This window comes from Apium graveolens, chromosome 2 (genome assembly GCF_009905375.1).
Source record: "Apium graveolens cultivar Ventura chromosome 2, ASM990537v1, whole genome shotgun sequence".
NCBI classification, from domain to species: Eukaryota; Viridiplantae; Streptophyta; class Magnoliopsida; order Apiales; family Apiaceae; genus Apium; species Apium graveolens.
In genome coordinates, this window is record NC_133648.1 from 314,402,604 (window position 1) to 314,428,008 (window position 25,405).

The 25,405-nt window shown below is 33.7% G+C and overlaps 3 protein-coding genes across 5 annotated transcripts; 2 read left to right on the forward strand and 1 right to left on the reverse strand.

The window, feature by feature from the left end:
- The first annotated feature begins 5,201 nt into the window (after positions 1–5,201).
- Positions 5,202–9,155, forward strand: LOC141708804 (uncharacterized). Of its 3 annotated transcripts, none has more exons than XM_074512594.1 (8): positions 5,203–5,460; positions 5,750–5,874; positions 5,971–6,008; positions 6,747–6,857; positions 6,942–7,021; positions 7,543–7,579; positions 8,227–8,294; positions 8,792–9,155. In XM_074512594.1, exons 1-8 carry the CDS (start codon positions 5,245–5,247, stop codon positions 8,840–8,842), a joined length of 726 nt encoding a protein of 241 aa, XP_074368695.1. In that variant the 5' UTR covers positions 5,203–5,244; the 3' UTR covers positions 8,843–9,155. The 3 variants fall into 3 exon arrangements, with proteins under 3 accessions (XP_074368694.1, XP_074368695.1, XP_074368696.1); XM_074512595.1 differs by having other exon boundaries at positions 5,204–5,460; positions 8,259–8,294; XM_074512593.1 differs by lacking the exon at positions 8,792–9,155 and having other exon boundaries at positions 5,202–5,460; positions 8,227–8,369.
- A 5,343-nt stretch (positions 9,156–14,498) lies between these two features.
- On the reverse strand, positions 14,499–15,200 carry LOC141703870 (putative mitochondrial protein AtMg00310). The gene has a single exon (XM_074507257.1). The coding sequence runs from the start codon at positions 15,198–15,200 to the stop codon at positions 14,499–14,501; it is 702 nt and encodes a 233-aa protein (XP_074363358.1).
- Positions 15,201–20,006: 4,806 nt separating this feature from the next.
- On the forward strand, positions 20,007–24,596 carry LOC141708805 (uncharacterized). The gene is made up of 5 exons (XM_074512596.1): positions 20,007–20,437; positions 21,067–21,246; positions 21,633–21,759; positions 21,935–22,048; positions 24,208–24,596. The coding sequence occupies exons 1-5, from the start codon at positions 20,162–20,164 to the stop codon at positions 24,321–24,323; spliced, it is 813 nt and encodes a 270-aa protein (XP_074368697.1). The 5' UTR covers positions 20,007–20,161; the 3' UTR covers positions 24,324–24,596.
- The last annotated feature ends 809 nt before the right edge of the window (positions 24,597–25,405 follow it).

Consider the following 25,405-nt stretch of genomic DNA (forward strand, 5'->3'; position numbering starts at 1 on the left):
CCTATGGGGTTATGTATTGGAAACCTCAGCATATTTACTGAATAAGGTGCCTTCCAAATCTGTTCCTCAAACTCCGTATGAGATATGGAAAGAAAGGAAACCGAGTCTTAAACACGTTAAGATTTGGGGATGTCCAGCTTATGTCAAGTAAGTTGACCCAGATAAGCTGGAATATCGATACGTAAAATGTAGTCTTGTGGGATATCCTAAAGAGAATTTAGGGTATTACTTTTACACCGATCATCGGGTGTATGTCTCCAGACATGCTACCTTCTTGGAAAAGGAGTTTATCCTTGAAGGAAACAGTGGGAGCAAAATTGAACTTGATGAAGTTCAAGAAGCACAAACTACTACAGATCGAGTGGAAACACTTGTTCTGACTGAACAACCTTTTGTGGAACAGCCCATTCATAGATCAGGGAGAGTGTCTCGCCAGCCTGAGAGGTAATATGGCCTTGTCATTGAGAATGACAATGAGTTGTCGATCATTGATAATGACGACCCTGTGACCTATAATGAGGCTATGAGTAGTGTTGACTCAGAGATATGGCAAAGTGCCATGAAATCCGGAATGGAATCTATGTATACGGTATACATAAGAATGATTAGAGCAGATGGCCAGGTGGAGACCTTTAAGGCCAGGCTTTTGGCAAAAGGATTCAAACAAAGGCAATGGATTGACTTTGATGAAACCTTTTACCTGTAGCCCTATTAAAATCAGTTCGGATTTTGCTTGCGATTGCTGCTTACTACGACTATGAGATCTGGCATATAGCCAGATGGTTTCTTTCCAAGGGAAATGAAAACCTAGTGTGTAAGCTGCTGCGAACCATATGTGGTTTAAAGCAAGCTTCTCAAAAGATGGAACATTCGTTTTGATGAGACAATCAAAGAGTTTGATTTTATCAAAAACGCAGATGAACCATGCGTCTACAAAAGGGTTAGTGGGAGCGCGGTAACATTTCTTGTATTGTATTGAAATAGAGTTGACACACATAACAACATAGCAGACCCACTCACAAAGCTACTTTCTGAAAGTCACTTTGATCGTCATAAAGACTAGATGAGTATTAGATACCAGAGTGATTGGCTTTAGTACAAGTGGGAGATTGAAAGGAATATGTCCTAAGTCCAATCATGTATGAGGATTTAGGAATAACTTTTATGTATTCTGTTTTGATTTCATTGATATTAATAAAAGACTTGTTTTGTTTTTATTACGGGCTCTATCTATTTAAGTGTTTAAATAGTATATACCATAGTTTAGAGTAAAACTTTTTATGGATTATGATGAGATTATAATAGTGAGACCTAAAAGATGATAACTCTAAACTTAAATAGTTCCTGGTCGTAGGATTACTAACTGGTAATTAATAATCCGCAGAGATCGGTACATACTATGCTTGCTTCATTATGAAGGATGTCTGTTCTCATAGACATTTGTGTGGTGACACTATAGCTAGTATGTAGGTGCTTATTATGGAATAAGTTCACTGAACATGACTCGCACAGCTGAACAACTGATGGAGTTCACTCACGTGTCAGCAGTTGTTCACATATTGATAGTTGTACAAGTATCCTTAGACTTGAGGTCATCATAGTCATCTTGGGTACACTGAACTATGCTTTGGTTTAGTTCTTAGTCTCCAGGGACAATTATTAGGGCTCTACTGGGTATAGGAATTTGTACACGAAGATAGTGTATGATCAATAAAGGATCTACCCCTTCCAGTGAAGTAAGCGAATGTTCAAGGCTGATCCACTTATGCTAGTTCAGGAATCTCTGGCTAGAGTGAATGAAATTAGAAATGAGTTTCTAATTTGCATAGAACTAAGCATAGTAAATGGTAAGCAAGTGATTGAATTAGATAGGCTTGACACGAGATCCATGCCTTGTATTTAATCGGGACATTGTAGGGTAGAAGGAGTTTATTGTACGGTAACTATTCACTGAATAGGTTCTTGGTATTCTAAGCAGTGAATTCATATTATCCGGATAGTCGCGATATGCTGAGAAGTATCCCTCACGATGTAGAATAAATGTGATTAATTAATTAATCATATTTAATAAATTAGAGAATTTATATAAATAATGATAAAATAGTTTTATTATTATTTATTTCTACTACCGGCTTAATATTGAACCTACAGGGTCACACCATAAAAAGAGAATGATTTAATGGTGGAGGAATTAATTAATAATGACTGATAATTATTTATTTATGAAATAAATAATTAATTGGCAAATTTAATAATTGATTAAATGAGATTTAATTGATTATAAATTAATTAAGAAAAGTTCTTAATATTATTAATTAAAGGATTTAATTTTTGGAAATTAAATCAAGAGAGAGAATTATTTCTAAAGTGTTTAGAAAAATGATTAATAATTAAAAGGTGTTTTAATTATTAATGAGAATAATAAATGAGATAATAATAATATTATTTATGGAAAAATTTCAGCTGAAAATTTTGCCTATAAATATACTATTATAGACCCTATTTTCATTCGAATCCAAAAACCCAAAAGGTTTATAAAATCCAATTCTCTCCACCCCCTCCTCCTCCTTAACGTTGTTTTCTTGGTGGATACCGGTGGAGTGCTTCACGTTTGAGGAACAGCTGCTAAGGATCTCCGATCGTTGCTCTTGGATCGCATATTAAAGGTTAGTAATCGATCCCTATATTTTTACCACGATTTATATGCTTTTATTTGGATTTTATATGTGTAAAAGTGTTTTACCATGTCTCCGCTGCGATTAAAATCCAACAACCACAACTACAATAACCATATACAACAAGTAATCATCTTCGCCCCCTTCTGTGCTGCATGCTCCAAACTCCTGTACATATATGTAAGAACTCTAGAACCCCAAGACCATCTACACACAGCCTAAAGTTTGCGCAGATGTCTGATGTACCTGGGGTACACAGAACAGAACCAATAATCACGAGCAAGTATGCCTGTGTGTGAATAATACTCCTTGGATCAGGACCCGGATCAGCCCTTTCATTCCTCCGATACAACCCGGTGTACTTGATGCCTCCTCTAGTGAATGCATCCTCAACATCCGCAATTGTAAGCGGCTCAAACCAATTCTTAGCAAAGAACCCCACATTACTATCAAGACCGTTTCTAACTATCGGTCGGCCAGTAATGGGTAAACCCAAGATATATCCAACATCTTCAAAGGTCACAATCATCTTCCTTATCTCGTGAAGAAGGTGTTGATCTCGGGACGCCACCTCTCCACAAGTGTCGTGACAAGTCTCGCATCATTCTGTAACACCACACCTGGATTGACAAACACGCCAAAACCAATCTTATGTAGTAGCTCTTTCTGAGTATCATACAAAACCCAATCACGCATGTTTCTATTCCCACGGTAACACTCCAAAGGACCTCGCTCACGTCCCCCCCAAACATCCAAACTCACATAATACTCTTTATCAAAGATAAATGTATGATTAACTCAATATTAGATATTTCGAACACACTTCTATTCATATTCATATATAAAAATTGAACAAAAGATTACATTATTCCCCAACTTTGATGAAACAAATTAATCAAACATTAATCAAAATGCTAATCACACACAACTTCTTGAAACCGTCTACAAAGACATGTCCATGTTCTAAATTTTAAAACTTCAATCACACACAAATAAAAACAGAGTCTCTCATTTTAAATAGATTGTGTACACGCAATTGTTTCATTACAGTGACAAATGGGACAAAAAATAGAGGATTAAACAGAGCTTTATTTCGCAACGTTAATCAAACATCTTGTGGCCATAATGCAAATCTGCAAAATTGCAGAAAATTTATATCCATAGCCATTCCAAACGTGTAATCATTATTACATATATGTATCCAATCCCCAATAATTCGAATTCAACAATCAACGAAAAACGCAAAATTTGAAATTCACGAACTTGCGACCACATTGCAAAATCGTAGAAACCATAATAATTCTTTAAAATTCTACCATCATAACCCTCAAACAACATCTATTGCCATTTATAAATACAAAAGCACCCAATTGTAGTATAAACCCTAACGAGAACGCAATTGAATGGTACAAAAAGAAGGATAAACGCACCTTTCTGCAAAATTGTGAACGGAATCGATGAAGAACGGAAGAAAGAACACAATTGTCATGAAATCGCAAACAATTTGTTAAGAAATCGCCTCCAATTCAAATTTATGTTTCAATTTTTAATTCTAACTGCTAGTCGAGTTCAAAACCGGGTTAATACTATTTTCCAGGGGTTCCGCGAAAAATATGCGCGGAAATCATTAAGGGTAAAATAGACTTTCCCCAGTTCCGCGGATATTTTACGCGGATAGGTAGTATAAAAATCACCTTCCGCAGATATTATGTGCAAAACGGTTATTTTTTTAAATCGTTGCCGTTTGATTAAATGTTCCGTAACACACGATTGTCATTTGATTGATATATGAATACATTTAATCTAATAAACACTTTTTATTTGATTGATCATTATTAGTTGATGACTATTATGTTAAAATAAGATCTGAAAGATAGAGCTGATTATGAGTTATTTTGTAAATATATAACCTTTAAATACACATTGAACGTATTATCTCAATACTACACCAAATGAATACACATGATTGTTCCATGCATACATTCATGTAAAACTAATTTAAAATGTTAAAAAAATGAATATATTTTAATATCACATAAATATTACAATCATAATATATTTTAGTTACATTTTAAAATAAAATATAATAAGGAAATTATTAAAAAAACTTGAAAATAATATTTAAATCATTTATCGATTAATGAATAAAATTTTATTTATTAATCGATAAATAAATACTCTCTCTAAATTAATATATATTTTTGGTACAAAGGATATTCATTTATCGAGATTATACTTATGTATTATATATGTAAAATATAATATTTATTTATTAATATTAGTAACCAGTTCGGTTTTTATCAGTTCAATTGAAATATATATTGAAATTGAGTCATTTAAATCGATTCGGTTTTTTCATTTTCAATTTCAGATTAATTTTTCTTAATTCAGTTTTCTTCGATTTCGATTTCGATTCCATCTCCATTTAAATCCATTTTTTGCTCGGCCTCCTCGTGACGTGACAATGCAAGGGGCGTGCGCCGCGTACCCCGGAAATCATACAACCCAAATAAAATAAAAAAGCAACACAAACAACAAAAATAACAAAAAAAAAAGAAGAAAGAAAGAAATGAGCAGCGGGAGCAGAGTATTATTCTGCAAATCTCTATTATCTTCACTCCCCTCTTCATTCCCCTCTGTTTACAGATTCAACTCCTTCACTTCCACCGCCACGTCAGCTTCTAGGGTTTTCAAAATGTCCGCTGACTCATCATCCTCGTCTTCCACGTCATCTCCCTCCCCTTCCTCCGCCATCGACTTTTTATCCCTCTGTCACCGTCTCAAGGTAAATTAATCTCGAAACACGAGACGACACGAGATAAGCCCTTACTACCTAATTATACAATTACGCGCAATAGTTTAAAATTAGATTACCTGTTCGAGGATAAACTCTTGACCACTTGAATTATACGATTACGCCTAATTGTTTAGAAATTAGATTATGTGTGTTGAGCGAGACTCGTGACACGAGCCGACGGGGGATAAACTATTACTACTTGAATTATACAATTACGCGTATTTGTTTAGAAATTAGATTTATGTGTGTATTGATTTTGTGTTTATTTTTGTTTTAGACTACCAAGAGAGCGGGGTGGGTGAAAAGAGGGATCCAGGATCCTGAATCTATCGGTGATCATATGTATCGTATGGGACTCATGGCTCTCATTTCTTCCGATATGCCTGGCATTAATCGCGATAAGTTAGTTTGTTATTGCTCTCTCCTCAATTGTTTCGAATACAATGTTATATTTGTGTGTAAATTTTTGTTAATTTTGTGTAATGTACTAATTTGTAGGTGCATTAAAATGGCGATTGTTCACGACATTGCCGAAGGTGAGGCTTAGTGTTTATTTGATTGTATGATTTGATAGTGTAGAGTTTTTGGTACTGTCTGGTAGTTGATTTAGCTCCAATATGAAGTAAGCTTAGGTTTAACTATATTGTGTATAATTTTAAATTTATAATTACTCGATAGAATGAAATGACGAGGAAATGGAATGGGAGATTGTTTATATAAACTTTGAAGGGGAAATGGAGGAGGTACGAGGGAAGACTGAATAAAAATGAGGGAGGATAGAGTTTTTAAATTGAAGTTTGTAAGGAAAATGAGTAGGAAGGAGAACCTAACATTCCTTTTTATATTGGTGAATTTAGGCTTTTGTTTATATTGGTAGGATGTTGTGGAATAAGGAATAAAAATTACAATTATTTACCCAAAAATAGTACAAATTTTATTCCGTTCCTTCCCTATTTTATTCACCCAACCAAACACAACATTTGTAATGTTTTTAGTAGTTGCTTTGAAATTACAATTACTTGTCATAGTTGGTTTAGCAAGCCTGTTCCAAATGAAGTTGTGCGGCACATTGCAAAATTGAATGATATTTCTCTTCCAAGTCCTCTTAAAATTATCATTAGGCGCGTTCTATTTGTTACAGTGTGTGATCTGTGTTTTTGTATAGTGTCTAATTACGTTCTTCTATGCTTGCGTTGCGTCTCTGGCTCATTTTATTTAACAACACCTAGTCAGTAAAGTGATTCTTGTTTGTTACATTTTAATTCTTTGAATAGCAATTGTCGGGGACATTACTCCTTCAGATGGTGTTCCAAAGGAGGAAAAGAGTCGTCGAGAGCAGGAAGCACTTGATCACATGTGTAAATTGCTGGGTGGGGGGCCTAGAGGTACACATTCAGTTCTCTTCTTTCATCTTTGAAGTCACCTCACTGTTTTGTATTATAATATATTTCGTACATGATTGGTCGCAGCCAAGGAGATACATGAGCTCTGGAGGGAGTACGAAGAAGCTTCAAGCGAAGAAGCTAAGGTTGTTAAGGACTTTGACAAGGTACAGCACGTTCTGATAGGTAGCTCAAAACCAGTTATTGAGTTTTTGTTGGTACGGGAAACAACGGCAGAGATTTACTTATTTTTGTTTTAAATTGGGTTGCATCAAACCATGTAACATATGTTGTGGATTCAGTGTTAATTTTGCTTAGGTATGAGCTTTAGCAAAATGATATCAGCTGTGTTGATCTAAAGAGTACATGCACCACAGTCAACTATTTGCCTAATGATACTGAAATATTGATAGCATGTCGACAGTAAATCACCTACGATGATATTTGAAACTTAGTTCCTTTTTGTGTTATGTACTATTCATTCCGTGTGAGGTACTTATCGAGTTTAGGTGCAGGAAAGTAATTGATTAAATTTTAGCATAGCGTATAAGATTTGGTGTACTATATTACGGATATTTTGTTCTATAAGGATTATGCTGTGATTTATTAGCACTACTATACTATGAAGTTAACTGAATGGTTTATATGATATAATGGATACCAAGTCACTGACTCATGTTTGATTTAGGTGGAAATGATACTTCAGGCCTTGGAATACGAAACTGGTATGTCTCCATTTATTTATCAGCGATTTGCAGATAGTAACTGGATACTATGTTGTTGAACAGTGTTTTAGAAACAATTCCGTTCAGTATAAATTTTGACCTGTAAGGAGGAAATTATGCTGGTTGCGAGCATCACAACAATTAAGCACATAGTAATTCTATTATCAATGATGTGCGGCTATTAATAATACTAATTCCTATATAAATAATTTTATCTTCAGAGTTCTTATGTGCCAGTTTTATGAAACCAAAGTAAGATATTATTAAATGTATCTGATATGTATCACTGAATATTACTACTATGACTCTATGGGTGATATTGTGAACTCTAAACAAAAAACATTGTACTTAAATAATGTGTTGGAGCCAGAAGATATAAAGTGCGTGTTAGTTCGACCACATAGTTTTATATCAAGGCTAGGCTCTAATGTGGACGAGTGTAATTCATTTCATAACATTAAATAGCAACTTACTGCCTGGACGTCTTTCTTGCCTTGTTGGTCTGCACATCTGGTGACTGATGAAATTCTACAGGATTTATGTGTCTTTGTTGGATTGTTGTGTGCAATATATGTGTTAGTTAAAAAATCTTATTGTATGACTTGTGACTATATAAATGCGACGTAGTCGGTACTTAATGATTGTAGGATCTAAGGTTGTGCTTACTCCCTACATGCAGATCAAGGCAGAAATTTGGATGAGTTTTTTCAGTCAACTGCAGGTACATTATTTTAACGTTTTTCTGTTTTGGTTATATTATGGAACCTGGCTTTGAAATGATAGACTTTCAAATCTTCATAATTTTACATTGAATGTAACTAGAAAGTGAATGTAGTACCTATGAATAACAATGCCTGAATTCCCATGCTCATTTATTTCCTTAGACCAAATGTAGACAAATATGGCAATAAATTTAACAGTGAAACCGAGCTGTATACCTCATTACACCAATTTTAAAAAAGAAAACCTTACTTTACACATGATGTGTTTTAGTAGGACACTAATATTCAGTTAAAACTTAAAAGCTGAACCAACCAATTAGACCGAATATGTAATATGTGAAGTCCACAAACTTGTAATGCATATTTTGTACATATATAGTTTTTCTATTTTGCAATATCATTTGACTATCTTAATTGTTTCCTCGTTATCTTAATTGATCATAAATGCTGGCACTGTCCATGGATTTTCTTGCTAATGCTGTTAACTCACCTGCAGGGAAATTCCAAACTGATGTGGGTAAGGCCTGGGCAGCGGAGATAGCATCAAGAAGAAAAACAAAAGAACAGTAGTTCCACTACAGAGAAGTTCAGTATTTATTGCAGAAAAGCCTCGGCATTAAAGCAGTATTGTGGAAAACAAGAGAGCCTTAATTTTTGGCCTTGTGCTGAATAGTCTCCCCATTAAGCTTAACTAATCAGGATTTGAAAAAGGTTAAAACTTTGAATATGCCTTTCAGGTTTTTACAATTTTATGGGATTCAGTATCGGAATTTACTGTACTTCTGGCAATTCATATTATTAAGTTAATGTCAAATTGTCAATACAACTGAGATTACAATTGTGATCAATTTGAAGTTGTTACCAGCAGCAATAAGAAAGACTTGTAAACTGAATTTTAAAAAAAGAAAAATTAGAAAGTGATATTTTCGTAAATTAAATTATCAATTTTAATTTTATTTTAATGTAAGTATATAATTTGTGATCCCTATAAAATGAAGTCAAAAGAAGTGCAAGGAGTTAATTTTGAATTCGAAGAAATAAGGATAAAGTAATTCATATACTATGGGAAAAGATTATAAACAATGATTAATTGAAAGCATAAAATTTAAAATATTGATTTGATTTATGTAAAAATATACTGGTTTGTTTTTCTTTTCAAGATCCTATTAGCAGGGGAATTTGAATTTAAAAAATATAAATATATAATTTATTTCATTTTTCATCATATATAATTACAAATTTTAATTACCAAATTAAAAACGAAGTTGCACAATTTTTTTATTTAAAAAATTATTAAAATTTAATGAAATAGTTTAAAGTGATTCTGTAGTAGAAACCCGGTAAAATTACATCAAAATCACACTTACCCAAATTTATTTCATAGTAGAATCAAATTTAAAATCACTTATTTTTTTCAAATTTCAATTGTTAAACATTTTATTATATTTAAATATAATTATTATTTTATATCAGCACCGAATTTAATGAAATTTGATATATAATGTCTTGTGTAATTATAATGGCATAAGCCGCATAACTAATCTAGTTTTTGATAAGTTAGATATATCAATAATGTCTTAGGTTAATGAAGCATCATCTCAACCAAAGATCGTCTCTAATGATGTAACAATCGAACCAGTGAAGCAAGGTAACGATGATATTAAGGAGGTGCCATCGGAAACAATAATGACTAATCAAGTAGTCGAGCCTATGAGCAGATCAAACAATGGCAATGTTGAGACTCCAACTGCAGCAACAAGAGCAAACAAAGGACCGGCCAGCAAGCGAAGACTAGTACCAGAGGAGCCAGGACTAGTACTAGAAGAGTAGGCATCGACAAGGACTGCTGTACTATATGCTGTGAGGTATGCGATCTTTGCTGGGGTCTTGGCTGTGAGGAACTCTGTAAGGAAAGTTGTATTGTACATGCTGCATGCATGGCGTGGAAGGCTTGGCGCAGTTTATCAATTGTGTGATGAATATTCCCTTCATGCCTTTGCGTTGCTTGTGTTGTCCGGTGGGTGCTGCTTGTGTTCTCTGTTGCGGTCTGGATTGAGGATTTTTTCAATCCTTTCCATCCATGTTTAACTTGTCTTCTGATTGGTTTTCATTCGTACAATAAATTCCGTAACTTTCTTGTTCTTATTTTTTACCAAGTAGTTATCATAAAATGCGTATTATCAAGTCGTTTTTACCTTATTTTCTTGTTCTTATTTTTTACGAGTTATCATATAGTACTTATTATCAAATTCTTTTTACCTTTTATGTGTTACAGATCTTTTAAGAGTAAAAACTGTTGATTGTTATAATGTTGCATTGAAATAAATTTTGAACCTTTTTCTTTTTTATATACTCATAGTATGATGTATGAATTTTTTTTAATATTATATCCTCTTTTAAATATAAATTGAATTTAAAAGTTTCTGATGCCGAATTTATTTATTCAAAATTTTATATGATATAATTTGATAATAATGATAAATATATATGTATATATTTGATATTTTTATTTATATGTATTTAAATTTGAAAAAAATAATTATATCCTTTTGTTTAGATATAATAAGCGTAAGAGACTTTATCGAAAACTTTGGTTCTATAACGTCAAAACAAGCTCAACGGTTGATCTTATATTTTTAAAAATAAACAATCAAGATTATATCTTATTAAAAAATTAAGACCATTAAATTCAATTGAAAAAAATTCTAATGCAATCATAAATAGAAAATAATTACACTGTTTTACTTCTATTCAAACACATCCTAATATATAATCATAGATAGAATATAATTAAAGGTCTAACTAATCATAAATATAAAAGAATTACATTATTCGAAAATTAATCAAACACCAAAATATAATACAATACAACAGTAATCATATATTATTCTACTATTATTTAAACATCGAAATATAATATAATGAATAATCGTGAATAAAATAAAATATGATAAAAGAATAAGTGAATTAAGTTTTATGAAATACTCACTTTTTGTGAAATTTTGTGGAATGTCGGTGTGGAAAATCCGGTTCCTCATATTTCCCCTTATTTTTATGCAAAGGAATCTTCAAATTATTATCAAATTCTTACAATTCGCTTCATTCTTTATTAATCGGTACCTGCAATTGCCCGCTTTATTGATCCAATTGAATTCTATATATAGGATTTCAGATTGTGTTTTTGCTCATCAAATTTGACGGCGTGATTTAGAGTTACTATTGCCACTAATTATAAATCAAGTGATCAGAAAAAAAGCGACATTTTACAAAATCATATTTTTTTTGTTTTATAAATTCATAGAATTGATGAGAAAAATCGCGGTATAGGAAAGTCGTATGTGAACACAAACATGAATTAAGGTATGAATAATATGTTCAAATTCATGTTGTTTAAATTTTACATTACATATTTTGATATATTATTATTTATCACTTTTAATCTGGAACACACACCTACGGGCACACAAGGCTAGGGTCTTTACAGAAAACAAACTCATTTCCTATTCATTCTTTTGATTGAGGGTGAAGTTGCGTACATTATACATATGTAAAATATTGCAAAATATATTATTCTGTTTAAGTTAAGTTCTATGAAGTCCACTTTTTTGTTGAAAATCTATAAAACCACTTATTTCTGGAAGTAAAATTTTTCGTTAAAACACTGCAAAATGTATTATTTTGTGAATTATGTTTTGCAAAAATTATCATTTTCTACAAAACTTGAATATCATATATCTATTTCATGTAAAATATTATAAAATATTTTATTATACGAAATATGTTTATTTTACAAAACATTGTTTGAGCTTTCTATTTATTAAATTAAAAAATCTTCAACAATTTTAATAAGGGTGAAATGGCTATTTCATCACTGTAGTCAGTAGTAATTTGCAACTGAGTCACCAAGTTAAAAAAGTTTTCAGTCAAATCATAAAGTATTTTAAAACTTACAAATTTATCATTGTCGTCACATGGCATATTCTCAAGTTCATCTCAATTTTCAATTAGGACATTAACTTTTTCTCAATTTTTTATTTAGGTTATCAACTAAATTTGATTTTAAAATATATTAAATTTAAAATCGAACATACTCATTTATTTCATATACTTAGAAAAATATCATAATTTTCAGTTTAATTATTTTTTCTCCGAATAATGGCACTACACTTTAATTAAATTTAAATTTGTATAACCATTTAATTTATACTTTAATTATTTTTTAATTTTGTTATGAATGTTACACTTTAATTAAATTTATATTCGTACGTACCATTTCAATCCATATACTTATAATCGATACAAGTGAACAAATATTTAGATATCAAGTTTTCCCAATAATTTCGTTTTCTCCATTAATAGTGTTGATGTTTTCCGTGTGATTAAAATATAATTAAATTTAGAATTTATAAAATATTATATAAGGTTGCTCGGTACGATAAAAGAACACCCAATAGTATGCTAATAAATCCATAACTGAGAAAACTTTCAAAATATCTTATTTCTCAATTCAATTTTTCTGATAGTAATAATTGATACCAATAATTTTGAAAATTATTTTTTTTGAACGATTACAATTTTAAAAATCTTATCAGTTTTTTTAAAAAAATTATTTTATTTGTTATATTTTCAATATTCAACTTTTTTCCCAATAAGTGACCTAATTGAAAATTAACACATAGTTCAGTGATGAATTTGAAAATTTAAAGATGATATAACACAATTTAACGATCTCCGTTAAAGGTCAACACATTTTTAACGGCGGTACAAATATTTAGAACTTTAGTATTATAATTGCAAGTTAATTAAAATTTCATGATGCGATTGATTTTTTTTTTTAATTTAGTAACTCAATTGCAAATTAGACGAAATAGCCATTTTACCCATTTTAATAACATGATTACTAAATGCAGTAAAATTTTGCTCCGCGCAGTAATTTGAAATTACACCATTAACCCTCACTAGTTCTAGGTGTATCACAGAAAACCATGATGCATTTAAAATTTATTCTCAATCCTCTCTCTTTTTTTTGATGCAAAGAATATTTTCATTAATCAACTAAACTTTCGGACAAAATTGTCTCCAACAAATGACTCGGAGGAGACGGGAAAAAACTAAAGCTATTTAGCTCACAGGGAATTTTAGCCATACAATGAGCTATTTTGTGTTTGCTTGGTTTCTAACAAAACACAAGGAGAATCTATCATTACTTTGAAGAATATCCCTGCACTGCTGCTTGATATCACCAACCTCCAACAGATTTTTCTTATCTTGCTGCACTTCCTGGACACTGATCAAGGAGTCACTTTCAACAGTCACCCTACCTGGTATGCACTCATTGGCCCATGACAAAGCTTCAAGGATGCCTATCATCTCTGCCTCAACCACCGAAGCTTGCCCTCCAAGCTTCATCGTTTTTCCTGAAATATATTTCCCCAAATGATTTCTAGACACCATACCTAGCGCAAACCAGTTCTGGCCTTCTTTTACAGCAGCATCAACATTGATTTTCATGCATCCAACCTCTGGAGGGTTCCATTTATAATCATACACATGTCTATCTCCTTGCTCCAATACTGTTTGTAGCTGCTTTTTATTAGCTTCTTGCCAGTCCAAGATCTGTTTTTACTCCATTCCATAGCTGCTTCCGGAGGCATAAGCCTGTGCTAAAAAATGTTCTTATTTCTTGTGAACCAGACTCCCGTAACACTGTAGAGATGACTATAAGCTCCTGTTTCGATCCAGTTGCTAATTTACTAAGGAGCCACTCTCTGCTATCTTCAATATCCCAGCTGTTCACATCAACTCCCATATACTGCCAACATTTTCTAGCAAACTGACATTCAAAAAACAAATGTCTCAAGTGCTCGATCTCTCCCGTACACATAGTGCATATTATTGGTACTTGAATACCTCTTCCTCGCAGCAGCATCCTTACAGGTAGGGTATTACGACAAAATATCCACAAAAACACCTTGGTTTTGTGAGGGACTTGAAGCTTCCAGATCACACTCCAGCCTCTAGATTGTTGAACTTCAGTCGCATTTGCATGATGTTGACACCATTGGAAATAACCTGATTTCACCGTATACTTCCCATCCTTGGAATGAGTCCAGGCCATCCTGTCTGCTGTATACCTTTGGGAAATTCGAGTATTCACCATAGCTGCTACAACTTCACTACAAAAATGACTATTCAACTTACCAAGTTCTCGTGTTCTCCAGAAAGAAATCACTTACAGTTAAGTGATTGATATCACCAATAACCCGATGTTTATCCACACAGAAATCGTCCTTTAACCTCAACCACCTGTCTTCAGCAATTTTTATAGATTTACCATCACCCACGATCCACCCCAGACCCTTTTTCATCTCCTCCTTGGCTTCCCAGATACCAGACCACGTATAGCTATCTCCTCCCTTTCTACCAGCTTGTAAAAAGTGGTTGTTTGGATAGTATTTTGCTTTTAAAACTCTGGCCATCAAAGACTCTGGCTCGGTCACTAACTTCCAACATTGTTTGCTTAACAAGGCTATATTAAAACCCTTGATGTCCCTGAACCCTAGCCCGCCACTATTCTTCAGCATACACATTTTCTGCCAACTTAACCATCTAATACCTTTGTTACTCGCAGAATTGTTTTGCCACCAGAAACCATTCAACACTCTTTGAATTTCTTCACAAATCGATTTTGGTAGAAGGAAGCAGGACATAGCATATGCAGGGATAGCTTGTAAAACATTCTTTAACATAACTAATTTACCAGCCCTTGATAGCGGCCTCGTGCTCCAACCCTCTATTTTCTTTATGATCTTCTCCTTGAGATACCGAAACACTCTCTTCTTTGATCGACCAATTAAGGAAGGGAGGCCCAAGTATTTACTATCACCTATATCCTTCATAACCCCCAGTTTCTCCTTGATTTGTCCTTGCTTATCCATCTTGACGTTGGAGCTAAAAAAATGGCAGATTTCTGGAAATTGACAGCTTGACCAGAGTAGGCCTCATACTCATTTACAATTCTTTTAACTTCATCTGCTTCATTAACCGAGGCCTTAAAGAACAGGAAACTGTCGTCAACAAATAACAAATGCGATATTGCTGGGGCTGTGTTGCTTATTTTACATCCTGTAATATTCCCAGAACTACCAGCTGCTGTTAGATCTTTAGACAAGCCCTCGACGCACAATAAAAACATATATGGGGACAAAGGGTCCCCTTGTCTAAGACCACGAGTAGGATTTATAGGCCCCAATAATGAGCCTTGGAAAGAAATGGAATAAGACACCGTTGTAACACATAACATTATCCATTGTATCCATTTTTCAGAGAAACCCATAGTCCTCATTCTACAATGAAGATAATCCCATCGCACTCGATCATACGCTTTACTGATGTCGAGTTTTAGAGCCACCACTCCATCTTGGCCATTGTGCTTCCTTTTCATGTAATGCAAAATTTCAAACGCTACTAGCACATTATCCGTAATGTTTCTACCTGGGACAAAGGCTGACTGCTCTTCCGAAATGATTTGGGGGAGGATTTTCTGCAACCTATTTGCCAGAACTTTAGCTATGATCTTGTAAAGCACATTACATAAGGCTATAGGTCTGAGATCTTTAGGATCATCCACCATTTCTTTTTTGGGAATGAGCACGATGGTTGTATCATTAACTCCAGCTGATAACGTGCCTTCAGTTAACCAAGTACAACAACATTTATAAACTTCCTTACCAAGGAGCTTCCAAAAATGCTGAAAGAAAGGCGGATTAAGGCCATCCGGTCCACTGGCTTTATCTGGATGCATATCTTTAACAACTTTGGTAAATTCAGAAAAAGATAGTTCAGCAGTAAGAGCTTCATTCTGTCTAGAAGATATAAATGCAGTGCCCTCACAAATCGGTATGTCTCTGCAGTTATTAGACTCTGTAAAGACTTGACTGAAGTAACTAAGCAGAGTATTACACATACCTTCGTGACTTGACACCATAGTACCATCTTCTGCTTTGAGACTGGATATATGATTTAGTTTTTTTCTGCTAGACGCTGCTGCATGGAAGAAACGTGAATTAGTATCACCCTCTTTAAGCCAGAATTTTTTAGCTCTTTGTTTCCAGTAACTTTCCTCGGTGGCTAGCAAATCATTCAACTTTTCCTTCTCATCAAAATATAATTGAATACCATCATCATCTTCTCTATTTTTTAGATCCTTGATTATCATTTTCTTCTGAATAATTTTTTCTCTAAACTTATTGAAGAAGTCTCTACCCCAGTGTGCCATGAATCTGGACAGCTCACCAAGCTTAGGGATCAAATGAAGAGCTGGGAGTTGCTGCCAGATTCCTGATATCTCTGCATGGAAATTGGCTTCCTTTAACCATGTGTTCTCAAAGCGAAACCTAAATTGCTTCTTCGAAATGGAAGTGCACAATAACTCTAGTTTGATTGGATCATGGTCTGATTTAGTGACATGAAAAACATTCAGCATGCATAAAGGGAATTTACTCCACCAGGCATCATTTGCAAAACATCTATCCAACCTTTCCCTAACCCAGCTTGTCGTACCTTTGCTTTTCTCCCAAGTAAATTCACCTCCTTTAAGCTCCAGGTCAATCAACGAACTATCTTCTATTGCACTACGAAAACCTTCCATCAGACTAGCCAGATGCTCATTCCTTCCTTTTTTATCACTGCTATAGAGAAGGTCATTGAAATCTCCAAACACACACCAAGCCAGCTGAGACACAGATGATAAATTACGAAGCAAGTCCCATGAGTCTTGCCTCCGTTCCCGTTCTGGGAAGCCATAAAAACACGTTAACCGCCACCTATCCCCTGAGCGCTCCTGGACTATGATGTCAATATGATTGTTGGAGGAGCAAAAAACAGAGCAGTTAATTTTATTACTCCAAAAGACTGCCAGCCCTCCTCCTCTACCCTGCTTCTCTACTGAAAAATGATTAGAAAACCCAATCTTTACTGCAAGCAAAACAATTTTATTACTATCTGCTAAAGTTTCAGATAAAAATAATACATCAGGCTTATGAGACGTAACCATCTCTTTCAAAAGACGAACTGATCGAGCTGAGCCCACACCTCGACAGTTTCAAGCAATGACATTCATTGTGAATGGCTGGTTTGCCTAGCAAGCTCGACCGGACTGTTGTGAGAAGTGACCGCCAAATCATCATTAGAAATGTCAGTCTCTTGTGTTTGTTGCTCTGTCTGAATACCCGATAATTTCTCCCTTTGGTCAATATCCATGAGACCCTCCTGAATGTAAATTCCTCTCCTACGTTTCTGGTCCTCCAGTTGGATAATTTCACTGTCATCCTCATTTAAATCATATACCACATTTGAAGTTGTATTAAATCCCGTAAAATTTGCTTCTTTTACAACCAGAGTATTATTCGTATCCTTCCTATTGTCTGTTACACCCTCCTTCTTGTAATCACTCGCCTCCCTACTTTCATGCGCTTGATTTGAATTCCCCCCCGAAAAGATCTGTTTGTTGAACTCCCCCCCAATCCTAGCTTCCCACGTGTCATCGTTCTCGTTTCTCAGCCACTTGCTCTGCGTTTGCCCGGCCACCCTTTGTGGCGGTGCTCGGAGCCAACTACCCCATTCTTTCTCCTTGCCCACCTCTCCAGTTACACTCAACCTGCAGAATCTATCAGTGTGACTCACCATCCCACATGAAAAGCAGAATTCACCCAGTTTTTCGTATCTACATTCCACTATAATCTCCGAGTCATCTTTCTTGATAATTTTCTTTTTTCTCTTAAGAGGTTTGCGTACGTCGATCTTAATTCGAACTCTCATGCAATCCTTCCATATTGACATACGGTTCATTGCATCATATTCCAGAAATTCTCCAAAGAAATTCCCTAGCTGTCTCCCAACTGTTTCAAGCATATACCCCATTGGTAGATTATATAACTGAATCCAAATACTTACAAAACATGGCTGCATCTTTGATGGGTTCTCCCCCGCTGTAACTTTCTCCAGAGCCAGCATTGCGTTGTCGAATGACCAAGGGCCGTCATTGGTGACCCATTGCATATCTTCTTTTCTCAAGAACTGAAAAAAAACATGCCTTGATCGAGATCTGTAATGTTTAACCCCATCGATGGCCTCTAGACATCAGCTATCCTCGATTTCATGACTTTTGTGTTTACACCTTTTTCCGTAAGCAATCTCCCAACAAGACAAAGTTCATATCTGTTGGTGGTTTCATCCACCTCTCCTTCCAACATAAAGCTTGCATTCTCCTCCTCCTCAATACCCATGCTTTCCAGACGTTGATTAATAAACTCAGTATCCTCCATTGTTACTCATATAGAAAACTCTCACAATATTCTAATGGTTTTGAATAGGGAGGGAAACAAAAACTCTCACATGAAATATGGAGAGAAAAAAACTTCATGTTCAAACTATAGAAATACTCACAATTTGTTTCATGTTCTTTTCATAATATATTTGTAATACTATTGACCAACATATCACAAATATTTTAATTATTTTAATGACAAAGTTATTATATAAAATGTTGACATGAATGCTAAATTAAACAAATATACTCTATTTATAATAAGGAATATACTCATTTCATCATCATTTGAAATTAAATTGAAGTAACGAAAAAAGTCCATTTTCAAAATTTTAACTTTTGTTTATACTTTTTAATTATTATTATTTTTAAAATACATAGTATCTTAATTTAAAATAATAATTTCACATCCGCGTACTAGTCTTCAAATTTAGAATTTTTTTTATAAATATCCAAGTTTTACAATTTTTTTACAAAAATACTATCATTTTTTATAATTATTTGCAAAAATAGGTGCAACCATTTTTGCAACCACGTTTGCAGCTTGAAATTATAAAAAAAAATTATAAAACTATATATTGCAACCATATTTTTAACATAAAATGCAACCCGAAATGCAACCCGAAATGCAAACTAAAACAGTAACACAATTTACACTAAATTGTAACATATTATGTAACATCGTATTTTTGCAAATATTTTCAGAGTAACATAGTATTTTTGCAAATCTTTTCAGAAGTAGTAAAATTGCAAATAATTTTACAAAAAATAATATTTTTGGTAAATTCCCTTACCTTTTTTAATCATTTTTAATGTAATTTTAGTACATTTACATGTAAGACTAATACAATTAATATGAATAAGGCTTGAAAAATACAATTCAACTAATTTTTTTTAATATAAGTTATTTTTTCAAAAGAGACTATTAAAATGAGAGTATTAATCAATCAATCGATATCATTATCTTTATTTTATATAAAATAAATTTTTATGTAGTGTGGCATATGTTTAAATTATTAAATTGAATTAAATTAGTATAAGTTAGAATATGCAATTTTTGGAAGGCCCTATTTATTTTAGAAAAAAATATGTTGATGTTAGTTTAAAATTTTTATAACCTTATATCTTCAGTGCAACATATATTTAAATAATAAAATTAAACTAAATTTAAAATTATGTGAAATTAAAAATTATTCAGATACATGTTACTAGAAAAAGATGTATGGTTGGTTACGTGTGAATGTGAGGTAATATTAATTGCACACAATAAATAATTAAGAATATCATTTAATTGGTCATGAAGACTATTAATATGTATAGGGACTTATTTGTAATTTCTCATTACTGCATAAAGTAAAATCTTTTTAGAACCACCCTTTAATAAAAGTGATAGTACTTTACTCGCATCAGTACTGAATGCTAAAATACATACGGTGTCGTTTGGTAGAGAGGCTTCTGGAGAATCTGAAATTGCAAGTTTAGAGAGGGTTGAGGAGAAAGAGAGGGACCGCGAGAGAGAGAGAGGGGAGAGAGATGGTGTTAATCGAAGAAACATTAGCACCTAGTGAAGTAAAAAAATCCGGGGTATTGAAATCCGGCGACGAGGCGGCGGAGAGTAAAGCTACAACGGCGGCGGACTACGCCTCCGACGGATTCGAAACAGCAAGTGAAACCGATGTTATATTTACTAACAATGATACTCTCAATAACGATGATGAACATATCAATCGCAATGACATTCAATCTGCACAAGATGAATCAGATGATCATCACTATCATGATTCTCTCACTGATCATCAACTCGCACAGGTCCTCTCTCTCTCTGTCTCGCTCGCTCCCTCCCTCCCTCTCTCTCTCTCTCTAGTCTCTCTCTCTCATTTCTTTTGTATTAATATATGTACAATTACATGTATGTGGTGATTACGAAATGTTTGGAGATTTGTTCCGATTTTAGTTTTAGTTTTCGAGAGTCAGGTGTTAGAGAATAGAGATGGTATAGTTGTAGGAAAGAAATTTAGGTTTCGACATTGTGTAGGTAATTATTCTTTTGAAATTTGACATTGTTGTGTTTAGCTGCGTGGAGGATAGAAGGCGTGGGTTGAATTTCGAGTTCTTTGTGTGTATTTGAATTTTTACATCTCGGTCTTGTCAATTTTAAACGGACAATTAATTTACTGATTTTCTTTAAACTAAGCTAGATCAGGCTGAGTGTGGTTGGATTGGTATGGAGGAATAAAAACCATTGCATTATGGCATTTGACTTCGAAGATGAATAGCGATTATGACCTTATTGTGCTTGTTTTCTCATTGTACTTAATTTCGATGTGTTATAACCGTTCCTTACATCCCCTCTTAGATCACAGTATACTCTATTCTTTGATTAAATATATATTTGCATAACAATATGATGAACTTTGTGTATGTTATTTGACATGCAGAAAGCTTTAGAAGATGCAAATGATGCAAAGTTACAAGGGAATAATCTATTTAGAAGTGGACAGTATGATGATGCACTTTTGAAGTACGACCTTGCTTTACAACTTGTGGTTGAGGTGCCCTCATCAGAGGAACTCCGTTCAGCATGTTATTTGAACCGTGCCACATGTTTCTTAAAGATGGTATGTCCAGATAATGAATTCCATCTGAGTATCGCACATGCTTTTGAGTCTTTTAGTCTTTCTCCTGTAGTTAACCTATTTGAGTCTATTTCCATACCAAGCATTATTTAGCAAGATACACGAGTATAGTCATGACACTATCTTGAGGAATGTGATTGATCTTTTATTTTCCTTAATTATTATGGGATATGGAGGTATCTTTTACAGCATTTCGAAAAACATTTTGCTGCCCTTGCCGAACCATCTAGTTTTATGAATTGTGATTAATCAAGGAAAGCTGTTTTAGCAACTTCTTATTTCTTAGCAAATAGTTCCATTCTAGTGGTTTTAAGGAGTTGTGCAGTTTAAGTATATATATGGAGTCTACTCACTTTCATGTATTACAGGGAAAATATGAGGAATCAATCAAGGAATGCACAAAGGCTTTAGAGCTAAATCCTTCATACAAAAAAGCATTGCTTAGAAGAGCCGAAGCTCATGAAAAATTAGAACACTTTGAAGAAGCTGTTTCTGGTATAGTTGAAGTTTTTCTTTAAACATTTGATTTCTGTTATGGTAGAAACGTTGTGTTAGTTATGCTAGTTATTTAACGTAAAACCAGCACCGTGTCACTGTTTTTTCCTTTCCACTTTGTTGGACAGCATCAAAGAGTTTCTTTTGTCCTAATCAATTTTTTTTCTCTCTACAGATATGAAAAAACTAATTGAGATGGAACCTTCCAACATAGAGGTTAAGAGATCCGCTGTTCGTTTAGAGCAATTGGCTACAGAAAAGCGTGAGAAGATGAAGGAAGAAATGATTGGTAAAGTCATTTATGCTTATTAGTTTTAATTTCTTATTTATTAATACGAATTCTTCTACGTATATGCATTATTAAAGATAAAAGAATCAGATTTAACTCAATTACCCCCTCCCCCAAATCCGTTATTTCTTTAGACGTCCGCTCTTTCACAATGGTTTGTTCCATTGGTTCATCTATTCCTATGAAGATATATACTGCAAACCTAAATGCAACAATTTTCTGTAATCATAAAGAAAAGAAAGCAGTAATTGACTTGTACTTGAAAATGTTAGGCAACATAATAAATATTTAATCAGTTACAAATCTGAATAATTAGTTTGTGCATCAGTTACAGATTTGAAAGAGAGGATTTGGTGGGAATAATATATTTTAGCTTTAATTTAGGGATTATGAGTTGATGTTAGGATTATAAATAAGGAAGTCAACTGTATGTTGGAGGTATTAAGGAATCAAGGAATAAGGTTAAAGGGTATTAGTGTGGAGAGTGGTGATCTCTCGAATATTACCTAGTTGTGTGTGTGTCTTTTTATCAATAAAAGAATCCGTTTATGTTCAATATCTCCTGGCAGCCTATATATAAATATAATATAAATAAAGAGCAGGCCTGGAAAGGTCCTAACAGTGGTATCAGAGCACTTCCGTTCTTAGGGCAATGGCAGGCGCAAAACGAGTCGAGAATCGGGTCGACGAAATTGAAGAGAAGCTGGAAGCAATGCAGGCTGATATTAGGGAATTGAGATCAGATTTTCAGCGGATAGACATGGAAAAACTTCAATCTGGTATAGACAAAATTCCAGATCTCGAAGACAGGGTATTCTTGCTTTGGTTAAATAATTGGACATCACCAAACGGCCGAACGGCCGGATGAAGAGACTCCAGCAGCCTCTGGCAGTGGCAAAGACAAAGAACCACTAACTCAAACGCCTGATGGATTGCCACCATCAATAACATCCATGAATTTAATTCCCCGACAACTTGAATTGCCCGTGTTTGAAGGTGTGAACCTTGAAGGTTGGCTGTTTCGCGCGGAACGTTATTTCGAACTCAATAATCTCTCACCAACAGAAAAGATCAGGTCAGCTTTAATATGTTTGGAAGGTGAAGCTTTATCTTGGTACTACTATGAGGACAGTCGACGACCTTTCTGCAGTTGGGAAGATTTTAGAAAACAATTGATCGAACGTTTTCAATCCACGCAAGAGGGTGCTCTTCAAGACCAATTATTCTCTCTGCAACAAATTATCACAGTACGAGAATAACGTCGTCAATTTGAGGTATTATCTGCCTCTCTAAGTGATTTATCTGAATCAACTTTGGAAATCGTATTTAGAAAAGGACTTCAACCTGATATACGTGCTGAGTTGAGACTATTGGACCCCATGGGGCTGCCCAAGATAATGCGCATGGCACAACAAATTGAGGATAAAAACATGGCACAACAAAGAGAAAAGGGTCTGTGCTTTCGTTGTGATGAAAAGTATGGGCCAGGACACCGCTGCAAGAAGAAGGAATTACAAGTCCTATGGATGCATGGAGATGAGCTTGAAGTGAACGAGTCCAATGAGAATTACGAGGAGAACATCACTTGAGGTCACTATGGAGGACTTTCCTCATTTGAACCTTGAGGACAAGGTTTGAGTTTGGGCGGCGGGTAATGTTAGGCAACATAATAAATATTTAATCAGTTACAAATCTTAATAATTAGTTTGTGCATCAGTTACAGATTTGAAAGGGAGGATTTGGTGGGAATAATATATTTTAGCTTTAATTTAGGGATTATGAGTTGATGTTAGGATTATAAATAAGGAAGCCAACTGTATGTTGGAGGTATCAAGGAATCAAGGAATAAGGTTAAAGGGTATTAGTGTGGAGAGTGGTGATCTCTCGAATATCACCTAGTTGTGTGTGTGTCTTTTTATAAATAAAAGAATCCGTTTATGTTCAATATCTCCTGGCAGCCTATATATATATATATAATATAAATAAAGAGCAGGCCTGGAAAGGTCCTGACAGAAAAGAAAGCAGTAATTGACTTGTACTTGTTCGCGGAATTAGCTCCCTTTCTTTTGTGCAAAATTGCATGCTGATCTTTGCTGTGAGTTTAACATTGTGCATCCTTTATTTTTACTGCTGATATATTTATTGTGTTGTGTGAGCAGGTAAGTTGAAGGACGTGGGAAACACTATACTGGGGAAATTTGGGATGAGCGTTGATAACTTTAAAGCTGTCCAAGATCCAAAGACGGGTTCCTATTCTCTCTCATACCAGCCTTAGATTCAGTTTGGTAATCTATTTATCAGGGGACGACCTTGTATGATATACATATACTATGGATTGGAAATATTTTCTACATCCCTTGTGGCTGGGATTATGATCTTTTTGCCTCGAATGTTATTTTGGTCATGAACACTAGTTTATAGTTTATGCTGTGTTTAACAGTAACATTTTATCTTACTGAAAGTGTTCTACAGCTGAGTGCGAAGCTTTAGTACAATATAATTCTTGATCATATCATAAAGAAAGCAGAGTAATACCACTTCTGTACAAGTATGACCTAATGTACTTCTAGTTCTAGTTTTGTGTATCCGTAAATTAAATCATCAAAATAAGGTAAACAATGTTACCCCAAAATTAAGTAAATCGTTCTTGGATACTTTCATACTTGGATGGAAATAACATGCTTTTGCTATTCAAATTGCAAAGAGTTTACTAGCAATTCTCAGGGTTTATCTGTATTAATAAATTAATAATTCGATAGATTATCAAACTACATGTTTTATACCTCTTGGAATAATAAAATCACCTTTTCAATAATGCTGAAGTGAAAAGAAGTACATCTGTAAATAAATATAAATATAAATATAATAGATTGTTTAAAATTACTAAAACATAGTATAGCTTTCACAATTTGAATTCAGTTTGGGATTAGGACATAATAAACTACTAAGATTTAGTGACCGTTTGAAAAATTTTAAAATAAGTAACTTGTAAATTAAAATTAATAAGTGACTTAAAAATGATAAGTAGATGAATATTTGTAGGTTATGTAAATATTTAGTTAATATTTACTTATAAGTCAGATTTTTTTTAACTTAAATGAACTAAAATAATAATTTTTATATATTATTATTTTAATTCATAACTTTTAAATTTTTAATTTAACATTTAAAAACATATATTTAAAAACTAAAATTAATAAAAAAGTGAAAAATCAAAATAAGTTGAGAGAAAGTACGTAGTTACTAACATTCAACTTATGAGTTTATAAGTTGTAATTTTGACTTATAAGTTGGGTTGACAAAAATCCGAAATAACTACTTATCGGCTTATAATATATAAGTAACTTATAAGCCCGT

Excerpts from the sequence above, each read along its gene's own strand:
- LOC141708804 (XM_074512593.1), top strand. The coding sequence starts at position 5,245 with ATGAGCAGCGGGAGCAGAGTATTATTCTGCAAATCTCTATTATCTTCA. Across the intron at positions 5,875-5,970 it reads CCTGGCATTAATCGCGATAA|GTGCATTAAAATGGCGATTG; the intron begins GTTAGTTTGTTA and ends ACTAATTTGTAG. Across the intron at positions 7,022-7,542 it reads TTGTTAAGGACTTTGACAAG|GTGGAAATGATACTTCAGGC; the intron begins GTACAGCACGTT and ends TGTTTGATTTAG.
- LOC141703870 (XM_074507257.1), bottom strand. The coding sequence starts at position 15,200 with ATGAAGGATATAGGTGATAGTAAATACTTGGGCCTCCCTTCCTTAATT.
- LOC141708805 (XM_074512596.1), top strand. The coding sequence starts at position 20,162 with ATGGTGTTAATCGAAGAAACATTAGCACCTAGTGAAGTAAAAAAATCC. Across the intron at positions 21,247-21,632 it reads CCACATGTTTCTTAAAGATG|GGAAAATATGAGGAATCAAT; the intron begins GTATGTCCAGAT and ends CATGTATTACAG. Across the intron at positions 22,049-24,207 it reads GATGAAGGAAGAAATGATTG|GTAAGTTGAAGGACGTGGGA; the intron begins GTAAAGTCATTT and ends TTGTGTGAGCAG.